General features: G+C 39.8%; 1 protein-coding gene across 8 annotated transcripts in view; it reads left to right on the top strand.

Moving 5' to 3' along the window:
* The window catches only part of LOC137199880 (ryanodine receptor 3-like), a 113,834-nt gene that overhangs the window by 15,001 nt on the left and 86,804 nt on the right, over nucleotides 1-12,029 (top strand). For all 8 annotated transcript variants that reach the window (XM_067614482.1, XM_067614480.1, XM_067614481.1 and 5 more), the window contains exon 2: nucleotides 8,018-8,137. In XM_067614482.1, the coding sequence (XP_067470583.1) occupies nucleotides 8,018-8,137 (120 nt within the window). The remainder of the gene's footprint in view (nucleotides 1-8,017; nucleotides 8,138-12,029) is intronic.

Raw genomic sequence — 12,029 nt, 5'->3', positions numbered from 1 at the left:
TGCTCAAAGTTAAAAAGGGGCACACAAGGGTGCATAACTGCCACCTTCTGCTTCAGAGTGTGGTCCAGAGATTAAATCCTAGCCATTAATCCTGTCTGTCTGATAAACTCAAAGAAAACTCTACTGCTCAACCACTTGGCAGGCTCATTAAAGTTTTAATGCTGAGCTCCTTAACTCCAGTCTCCCTAAATTCTTCCGTCATCGTCTTTCTTGATCATACTTCACTACAATCTATGATTGCATGCGTAATAGTCTCCTCAGCCAGTTGGAAAAAAATATGTGCAATCAGCCAAAATGAGTTGGCAAATATCAGCATATCAGCATATCGACAAAAAAATCCAATATCAAGAATCCCTAGTTCAGATGTTCCCTAGTTCAATTTACCAACAAAGTTAAACAAATTTAACCGCAAATTTATAGTGTTGTTCTATTGGGACAACAGACTTATGTTCTCATCAAAAACAGACAACATATCACATGATTTATGTGTTTCTTATGTATTTTCTTAGTATGCAGAGATATAAAAAGTACCACAAAGTTTATACTCTGATACAGGTTCAGATCAGTGCTGAATACTAAAAAGATTGAACACTAAAAACATTCACAGATCTAAAAGTTTAGGTTCACATCAGAAAGTATTAATGCATGTATCAAATACATGATTTACACATTCTTATCTATAAGACATACGAAAAATAGCCTGCAAAGCTGACAATACTGTTGTTATTCTAGTTACTTTTAGTATTTAAAAAGTTTTAATTCTGGTTACTTTAAGCTTATTACTCAATATACGGTTCAGTTTAAAAATAAACAAGAATGAAGAAATTCTCAAAAGCAGCCAGACCTCCTGCACACCCAATCACAAATTACACAACATCAACAGGTGACTTAACAACCACCCAATTAAAAACTGGATCAATTCCAAATGAATCAGACTCTAGACAACTCACTGTAACTCTTGAACAGCTTCAGTGTCCACGCAAACTACCTACATCACATTATATGATCTCTGCTGCATTCTTGTTAAGGAGAGAAATTCACACAACAGCCACAGAGACATTTAACCATCAGAGAAGAAATTAGCCACCAAAGATACAGAGAGAGAGAGATGGTGTATCTGACTCACATTACCTGATGTCTTCTTCTTTCTTTCATAGAGATGCACAGTTCACTTCAGGGCTGCTACAACAAGCTAACTGTTGCATTGGCAATTTGCACGTTATAATTTCTTTTCTAATATGCTACTGTATGAATCTATCTGTCACTTTAGCACATACAATGGTAGAGAATTGAAGATGAAATTTGGAATCTGTCATTGGACAAACGCAATGTCAATATTGTATTCTAGTTGTTGATTGGTTAGGGGGATGTCCTCTGTTGGAGCTGTTGAGGTTATTTAATCAGAATTTCAATAATGGATTTTTTTCCATTGATGAAAGAAAAATTATTTTAGAATTGATTCTGAGATTTGGTAATGGTTTTATTTCAATTATTATCTCCCTCTTACCTCTCCTTAACATAGAGGAGGAGCAACCTCCTCTGCCTCTATGGACCAGCCTCCTCCGATGAAGACTTACTATATCACCCAGTATACTGTAGAGCAGTGTCACAAGGGGACAAAGACAAGTGGAGGCAAGTGCTGTGCATTTGATTTTTTTTGCTCCTGTGGGCAGGAATCCTTTTCCATTGCATCTCGACCTCCTTTCCTTTCCTCTCTTTCCCTCTTCTCTCACCTGTGGTGCTGTATCTTTCAACCTCAGATCAATTTGCTGTTGATTCACCAGATTCTTTGGCACCGGATCAAACTGAAGAAGCCAGAACAAATCTGACCTCAAAGAACGAGGCAGAGAGCAGAAAGCTGCTGCAGCTGCAGGATTGGAGTCTGGATTTTATCACCACAAGTCTTTACTTTGATGGGATATACTTAGCAGTGGCAATTTCTTCTTAACGGGAGGTGTAATTGCCTTTCCTTTATGAACTTTAAACATTTATACATCTTCCTTGCATCAGTGCATTTTTGTAAAACACAGGCATGTACCCACACATAAAATTGGTTGCTGGGTGGATGCATTTCTTGCAATTCAGATTCCTACCAGGCTATTACCAGAGCTATATGTGCATTACATTTTAAGAAGGTGACAGACAGTGTTGGTGACATGGATGCATGGCCTGTGGTTCTGTTTCACGGATTCGAACGAGAGATGCATTAACAATGACACCACTTGTTATGTCGTTCCTGTCTTTTGGGAGCTTTAACACTGTACTCCCAAAGTGTTTATTATGCAGCGTTTGTTATTTTCTCTGCAGCCTTGATGCTTTAAACTTGAGATACAGTATCTCAAATGAAAGGAGATGATAATGTCATGAGTATAGAGCGCTGGGTGTAGCATAGTGCAAGCAGTTGAAATACAAGCCTTATGGGAGGCGTTGGAGCAACACATGAAATACCGGAGCAATTCAGTTGCCATCGCACCCAGACTCAGAGCGCTTTAAAAAAAAAAAAAAAAAAAAAGAAAGAAAAGGAAACATTCTGTTTTCCTGCAGAGAGATATTTTGCTCTTTTCCTCTGTTGCTCCAGCTTGTTTGTGTCTCTAAGATATTCTGTGACTCCAGCTTTACAGTTGTTACTGTAGCGCCTCCAGGATGTACTTGAGAACACATCGCAGAAGCACTGCAGCCCTGTGTGGTGCATGATAAGGTGTTAAGAGTCTCTTTTCTGTGAACTGATGGCACGGTCTGCATTGCACTACCTGCTGTAGACACCTCTTCAAACCAAAGACTTAGATACTCCAGACTCCACCTGAGAGCATTTTGGTTCAGATTGCTTCTATGTATCCCAATAATTAAGAGGAACAGAATAACTTTGAGCTACACTCCACAGACCCTTGACTTCTCATCTTTGTTATCTGGAGGGCTGGGATTAAAAACTATATATGCAGCAGTGTACATTAAAGCAAGAGGAGAGAAAGAGATAGAGGAGAGTAAAAGAGATGCTCTTAAAATAATTGCACACCTATAAGGGCCCTAATGCCAGGATTGTATTTTCTCAAGCTATAACAACCCATTACTTGCCTCTGAACTCTCTAATCACTCCTTACTATCATCAATAATGATAATTTATTTAGAAGCAGTATTGTCAGTGAAGTCCAGACTCAGGACTTTGGTGTTTTACAGAAATCTCAGCCTGACTTTCTGTACTTCACAGTTGAAAACGGGTGATTGGCTTACTGCAGCGTTGTTGAGGAGACCTTTGGTATGCCAACCTGTCACTATGCAAAAGTCTCCACCAATGTCATCATTCCCCTGCGCATCGGGAGAACGTGATTGGTTGAAACCAATAAAATAAGCCGAACTGTCATCATGGCCTGCTCATTGATATGCTTAAGCATTACTCACACGAGTCTCGGAGGAGCAAGGTAGAGTTTTTACGCTATTGTTTTAGTGCACACACACACACACACACACACACACACACACACACACACACACTCACACAACGGAGATGACAAATGCATGGGTTTATAGAGAACAAAAGAATAAGAGTGAGAGAGTGTGAGAGAGGGAATATTATGTTAGAGTCAAATTCAATCTCAAGGTGCCCTTGGGAGACTCAACTCAGTTCTCACATTGTTTTAAGGCAACTGAATGATTTATGTTTCCTTTAATAACATCAGCTTAACCTGTGAAGAATCTGTGTCTTTTTTTTAGCCTAAAAGTTAAGCACAGGACATAGTGTTGAGCAAGGTTATGCTGAAGGGCTGTATTTTTTGTAATTTGCATTATTAGATCAATTAGATTTTGATTTCTTCTGGATTAGCACATAGAAGTTCTGGTTTCTCTTTGTCTCTCTGATTTGGTTCCACCTTTTTAATTGTTCCTATAGAGGTACAATACAGAGATCTTTGCAAACGAACACCCAGAAACAGCAGTGTCCCCCTACAACCTGATGTTTTCTTTAGATTTTGTAAACTGACCCATTGCAAATCGAGGAGAGCATCTTCTTTCCTTGCAGCCCGGCTGACATCACTTAGTGCTTCACTTTATGAATGATTGATAGCAGCAAGTGTCCCCTCCTCTTCTATAGCAGTCAGGTACAACAGGGGATGAGTGAGTAACTGGGGTTGGTGACAGAGGGAGGAAGAGAGAAAGAGAGAGAGAGAGAGAGAATGTCAGATATTTAATTGTACTTCAGAACAGGGTTGAGATGGGGGAACGGGGCCAGTCGAGAGTTAGCCTCTCGTGTATGTGTGTGTGTGTTTGTGTGTGTGTGCGCCTGTCTGTCTGTGTGTGTGTGCATCTTGGCACTCAGACAAGCAGGAATGCAATACATGGATCGATACTGTCCTTATATGGCCCAAATCAACCATACTCTTGCTCCCTCAACAGGGAGACAGATTGCATGTTCCAACCCAGCCAAGTGTTGATTTGCCATATACTGTTCATTTCAAATCTGAGTTGAATAACATTTTCATATTGATCCTGGACTCTCCAAAGTCTCTACAGTCTCATGAATAGCACAATCGATTCCAGCAATCAGTGTTATCTCAAGTACATCTGCTTCCTACTGTACATAAACATGTACCTCATTTATACTGTGTATTATAATGATGCGGTGCATTTGTCAGTGTAAATACACACATGAGGGGTTGGCAGTGCTACCAAAACAAAGATTATTATGGTTATTTGTATGATAGTGATATTCATGATAATATAAATAAATACTGAACAATTATTTATTATTAATTTTATTATTAACTTAGTTTATTACTAAACATCTTGCTAATGATTTGACTATGCTAGACTGTGCTAATCTAGTTTGACAGAACACATTTTTTTCAAAATTGTATTTTGAAGGCAGTTTTACAGAGTTGGCGAGTTCTCATGTAGCAGTGTGGTTTGTCTCTTTTTTGGTTTAACATCAGGTCACATGATCTCTGGCTCTCTTCATGATCAACCAGGTACCTCTGCTTGAGATGGAGGAATAAGTTTGTTGTGTTCCCCCATTTTACTGGTTAGTTGTGCAGCTGACACTCTATAACCAAACAACTCCTCCACATATAACTCCTCCTCCAGCAGCAACATTACATCCACTTTCAGTTTCTTGCGGCTGTACATACTGGAGTCATGAGTAAGTACATAATCATATCACGACACATTTAAGGATAAAGCTGTCAATATTCTCTATCCTTGTTATTGCCAACAAATCCAATAAAAGGCCAAAATAGCAGACTAGTGATTTATTATGGTAGTAGGTCAGAGTGTGTGGGATCATTTGACAATAAACTACAGAGCCTGTGTTCATCAAAATGAGGGAACATGTCACCAAGTGCAAGAGTGTGTTCAAAAATATAGAATATGTTAGGTAGATAGTTAGGAACTTTATTGTCCACCTTGTGGAAAATTATTTTTGGCTTCATCACATTGTGTTAAAAACAATACAATACAGGATAACTGACAATACAAGACGTTGATGAGGACGAGTGGCAGGGACACAGGATCAACAAACATTTAAAATGAATAAATACAGTTAAAATAAAGTACAATAAAATAAAAAGGGAGGACTACATTTGGAAAAATGCTGTGTTGGCTACGCATTCTGGTTGCATATCACCAGGCTTATTCTTGAATATCAAGATATGACAATTTTTTGTCTTGTTTAAAATTGGTTATTATCGTGAAGTATATGATATTGCACACCCCTGAATACAGTATTTTTTTATTTATTGCGAGGTAAAGATCTTTACAGACAAAGGTTCATAATGTGCTCAGAATTAGAATCTCCCCCTGAACCACATCTGAGGCACTCATGAGCATCGGCCCAAAAAATGTGTCCATTTCAGGGCCCTGAGGCTTGTCATATTGATTTTCATACAGTGCATCCAAACAAATGTAAAAAAGAAAATCAGTATATGCACATACAGTATGCATTCAGAGACATGAAGATGCTTCCTTATTTCTGTCTCTTATACATAGTGCTGCATTGTAATGGAGTGCTTTACTGTTACTACTACTGTACTACTGCTGCACTCTGCTCTCAGCACAATCCCCCTCATATTAAATAATGCAACCGGACATTGTGCAGAAACCCCCCCCCCCTTTCTCGTCCCATAGCAGCCCATATCAGCACATTTCTGCTTGCTCTGCTATTGTGAAGAGTAACTATGTCCAATTCAGCGTTTACAGGGCCAACACTATAAACACAATCAACCCATTTACACAAAAGCAGCATCAGATGTTTGTTTTCAGCTATTGTGCTCCTAAAAGAATGCAAGCTACAGTGCTACACCTGCCTTTTCTGAAATGTATATCTGATACAATTGAAACACAAAGACAGAAAACAGGCTTGATGCCTATAGCTCATCTACATTCAAGATTTAAGCATTTCATTTATTCTTGCTCCCTGTTTATGACTTTCTTTAACATAAACTTTCAAATAATGTTGTTAATCATTGATAAAATGCTTACAGATTCCTTTAAAAAAGACATTCAGTATCCCTGTGCCAATGCCTGTCTGATGCTGATATATGACAGCCAAAATTAATAGAAAAAATATTGATTTAGACTCTCTGAGGGGTGCATTTATATTCTTATGACTTTATTAGTAGTTTATTCTACTAAGATATTGGACATGTCAAAGTGCTGGGAGCTAAATGCTAGACATCCAACAAGACAATTCTTTACCCGAAATATAATTAATATAGGCTTACAGTACATGTTCAAATAGATGCACACACCATCTCACACTTAATAACTAATGCAAGGCCCGTCTTTTACATACATACATGCATTCATTTACACAGACCATTATTTTCTTTTAAAACCTTGAACGTTCCAATCAATTGTCCCAACCTCATTTGTACCATATAAAAAGAGTAAATAGCCTAAAGGAGATTGTGTCGGCTCAGAGGGACAGCCATGGATGTGTTTGATCATCACATTTAGAGGGGAAAACCCCCCAATTAGCTGGGCAGAGGCAGAGAAAAGAGGATAACTGGTGTGTGTGTATGTGTGTGTGTGTGTGTGGTGGGGTTTGCTTATTTATAAGGTTTGCTTAGTTTTCTTTACACACAGCATTATATGCTTGATGAATATTAAATGATCATGTATCCTTATAGAAATATTCTAGAAATATTCACGATAAACTACAGAACCTCCTGGATGACCTTGGGATTCATAATCTTGCTCAAGGACACCTCACCAAGCTCAGTCTTAAAGGATAAGGTGCTGATATTCTATGTTTTTCTTATTGACAACAAATCCTTGAAAAGACCAAATCCTATAATTCTTTAAACCAGCAGAAGTTCTCAGACAGAAGTAAATATTGCATTTGTTGTTTTATTTTCAGCTGCAGATATGATGCTCTTGTGAGTAATAACGGCAGTAAGACAATGTACAGTATGTAGGTTTGACTCAAAATAAACTACAATACCCACGTTTATCACAATGAAGAAACAGATCATCGGGTGCAACTGTGTGGCTTATTGATGTGTTTTTAATAGCTTTTGGACAGCAATGGAGATCTATGGCACAGAGGAATAAGTTACATCATGCTGAGGCTACACTGGCAATACTTGTTTATAGGATCAATTCATTGTTATTTTTGGTCTTTTCACTGGATTTGTTATCATTTGTAACATAGAATATCACCAGACCTATCATTTATACTACTCAAAATAGTCAGAATATAGCCATACTTATTCATACAATGATTCATTATGTAGAAAAAAAAAACCTAGTTAAAAACAAATGTTTTAATGAATGAGCTTTTGAGAGTCATGCTGTTGCAACCTGCAGCCTGTTTCTGTCTGGTGTTGTTTCTCTACCACTGTTGGGGGAGGACACTGACCAGACAGGGAACACTTTTAAGGCCTTAGTCTCCCCTGATCAACGGAGTGGGACGAGCATGCGTGCGGGTGAATTGGGGTTCTCTCGGGACACGATGCACACACTCGCAGCGTCTATACTCACACGCTGGCACGCACAGACACACAGACTGAAGTCCGTTTTGTCTTGACAGGATGATGAAGTGGTGCTCCAGTGCGTGGCCTGCATCCAGAAGGAGAATCGCAAGTTCTGCCTGGCTGCTGAGGGGCTGGGCAATCGGCTGTGTTACCTGGAGCCCACATCTGAAGCAAAGGTAGGCACAGGTTTGATTTTTCTCATCTGAAAAAAAAAAAATTCAAAGGAATATAGAGATGCATGTTAGTGGTGTGGGATGTCTGCTCAGCTCCTTGATCAAAAATCAACATCTTCTACTTAATGTGACGGAGCGAGTTTGGGTTTTTTTTGCAGTTATGTAATGAAATGTATTTCAATGCACACACACACACACACACACACGCATGTACAGAATATAATCAACATGTCACATGAAGCAGTCTGCAGAAAAGCGAACCGGATGAAAGGATGCATTCACCCAGGCGAGAGCTCTGCGGAAACCAAGCATCCGTTTAGTTCATCCTTGTTTAGGTCCCGCAAACAATCAGTGAAGCCACACAGAGATGCACAGAAAGGCGGCTCAGCACCTCATCAAAGCAGGAACAACAGCTCACATCCACCGCAGTCCTGCTGATGAGCTTTTCTTCCAAGGGTTCAGGGACAACGTCGGCATCTCTGTGGGCCCACCGTCAAATGATAATTCCCTGAAATTACTCCCCTGGACGTATTTGATGGATTGTTTCATAAACAGTGCTGTCGTCGGCTGTAATTGCCTACAGCTTTATTGCCGCTGAGCTGCGCGGTTGTAGCTGCTGACGCATTTTCTGGTTTGTGCAACTAAGTGCAAAGTTTTAATGAGTTAAATTTAATTGTTTGTGTTTGTCATCAGTGGGTTGCCATATTAATGCACTTTTGTGTAACAAATACAAATTATGAAGAGCATCCTCAACTTTTCTTTTTACTTTAAGATGTTACTTCTTCTTCTTATTGCACAAAAAATTCAACAAGTGATCAAGAAAGAGTCATGGCAATCCCAGGATACTCTCATCTTTCACTGACACATGTTGTTCTGCTGCTAATCTGGCATTAATGTTTTCCTATAGCCTGTTGACAGTAGGCCTAATGGGCTTTTCCACATTGATTGTCTTTTAATCATAATCCATTAGTATTGTCTGAGACTAATTTCACTGAAGCCAAGGCACCAGGAATATGTAATGTGTGTAAATGTGTAAAACAAATATGATTTTCAAGCTGAGAGAAGAAGAAGGAATGATGTACAGAAGATCCAAAATGTGTTAGTACATGGAGCACTGTACTCCTGGCATTTAGTATCTTCTCTTCTTTCAACAACCCCTGCCTGCCCTCCAACAGCTCTCACAAAGAGTGGGGATGGGGGGTTATTGTGCACAGAGGGAGGTGAGGCTTTCACCCCATATTGGATGGTAATTATACCTGACAGGTGTGATGGATGTTCTCCCTATCTGGCACTTTGTCTTCATTGCCTGCCGGTTTTATGAAAAGGCATCACCCCACCTTTGGGATCAACGATTGTGTGGTGAAATAAAAAAAAAACCCAAGATGGCAATTTAGAAGTGGGCCTGGACAGCTGAGTAGGATGCCTCCTTTCCTTGGTGAACTAGTCTAATAATGGGGCACAGAACTAGCACGACAGGATGAGGTTGATTTAAACAGTGCGCGGTTTAAATGCCAACATCAATCAGCCTGTTAGAGGCTGGTTGATTGTGATATATGACCTGCAGTTCTTGCCTGTCAGCGACTCAATATTATGACCACTGGAGGGTAGATGCCACCATGCCATAATGGCAGTGATGCTGTGTCTTTGTATGTGAATCAAGACAGTTCTCTTCATATCCCTACACTAGCACTGACCAATTGATATGAGCAAATCATTAGTTTTAGTTCCTTTATTTACCCCTTCAATTAACAGTTTTAGCAGCTCTCCAATTAAGCTGAAAAGGAAGCGTGTCTCCACATGGCAATCAGTTTTAACCCTGTTTGACCCCCTTTCTGGAGACAGAAATAAAGATGTGATCCATCCTAGCCCGCCATCTAGCTACGCTCTTTCCCTCAGCAAACGACAGGTGATAAACCAAACGTCAGAGCATGGCCGAGCCGCTGTAAAGCTGTCTCCCCGCTCTGCCTTGTGAGAGGACACCCTGTCAGGACTGGACACTCATCATCCTCTCTAGCTCTTTTAGACCTTCATTTCACTGCCTTTTTCTCCTGAGTCAGTCTCCCTCCCCACCAACTGTTACAGTCCTTATTGTTGAGAGGGCAAAGGTCAGCTCTTAGTCACCCTCAGAGATGAGCGTGGGGGTGGATTGCTTCCCACTAGAGCCTTTATTATGATTTCTCAACAGTGACACTGCTAGAGATACGGCTGGCTAGTGCAGAGGTTTCACCAGCCCAAAAAACAAGAAGCTACATTGTTATTCTGCTTACAGAATGAAGGGAAAAAAGATGAGACAATACCACTCTCATATCTGTATTGATATTAGAGTTATTATATTAGCACCTCTAAAGCTCACTAATTAACATGTTGTATCTCATTTGTTCAGTCCTCACAAAGAACTAAATGTAAAAAACAGCAAGTCAGGGTTTTATGAGGTGCTTGCGCCAGACTATTTCTCGGCTGGGTGTGGTGACTTTCTAGAGTCTTCTCTCATCAATGTGAGGTTACCAGGCAACCAGCGGAGACTCCAGATATAGGGAACGAGATATAGGTGCTGATAGGCAGATGTTTTGACCTTTGGAAGGAGCTAGGCTAGCTATTTCCCCTTTTTCAGTCTTTATGCTAAGCTAAGCTAACTGTCTCCTGGCTGTAGCATCAAATTTAACAAAATGAGAGTGGTGGTGATCTTCTCATCTAACTCGAGGCAAAAGGAAATAAGTGTAGTTCCCAAAATGTCGTACTGTTCCTTTAAGTGTATTTATGGGAGTGCTGAATGTTTTTTTTTCTGCATGTCTGTACAACAAGAAAATGAGACATGAAGGATTAAAATAAACTCTCTAAAAATAGAACAAGTCATTCAAGTTGATGTCTAAATTAAGAGGTTTTGACATTTGGGAGTGTGTCGGTTGTCTGTTGCCGGTCAAAGAGACTATCTGGAAGCAGGGTTGTTGGATTACAACATACTGGCATGTGCCGCTGTAAATCAAGTCATCTCTTTCCCCGCCTGGAGTGTCTATACTGCGACATAGATTTTAATAATCAAGTTACCGAGATTTTGCACAGTAGCAGCCGTTTTACTTCTGGTGATCTTACATGTGAATCCATTGTTTCTTCAACCTGAAACTGGGTTGTGTGAAGTTTGCAAATGAGGTTAGAATGAACCACTTTAGGAGGTGTTGGGATACTCAGTAAGGAGGCCAGGGAGGGTGTTTAGGTTGGTATCATTTATCTTGTAGCCATACCCCACGATATCTCTATCACTTCTTCCCTCATTCTGTCAGTGGATTGCTTGTATCCTCTCCTGTCCCATTCATTGCTGCCCTGGTTTGGGATGCGATTTGGCATCATCTCTGTTTTTTTGTTTTTCAAATAACGCTCCGTCTAAGACCTTGCTTATCTGAGCGCAGACTGACCAGAGAGCACTTAATCTGTTTTTAAAATACCTTTTAATGAAATTCGTCTACTTGATTAAGACGAACTTGGTTTAAGTGCAGTAAAATTGCAGCAGTCAGCACAGATTTTAGAAGTGGGCATCTAATCAAAATATCCCTGTAGTCTCAGTGAGCAGTTTTCATTTTTCTGATTATCTCAGGATGTTTTGCTTATGTGGCAAAAAGGTCCTTACCCACTAAATCAAAATCAGTTTAGACGAAAGGCAGGACAGGTGACTGTGGTGATCCTTTCATTAATGGTGCTTTTGTTAAGGAAAACCATGATGGGGTAGTGTTGGTGGGATGTTGCAGCAGTGTTGTTTTCTCAGGTGAGTGCTTTCTGACTGTACTCTAGATGGTACTTTTTTACCCTATGTTCTTTGCACAGGAATACAATACAAAATATGATCTTGAGTTTTAAAAAGAGATGGCTAAGAAGAAAGTTACAAGCAATATTACATTTATTG

The sequence above is a fragment of the Thunnus thynnus genome, chromosome 16, assembly GCF_963924715.1.
Source record: "Thunnus thynnus chromosome 16, fThuThy2.1, whole genome shotgun sequence".
Lineage (NCBI taxonomy): Eukaryota > Metazoa > Chordata > Actinopteri > Scombriformes > Scombridae > Thunnus > Thunnus thynnus.
Note: the sequence above shows the minus strand (reverse complement) of the source record. Positions and strands in the feature narration are given on the sequence as shown.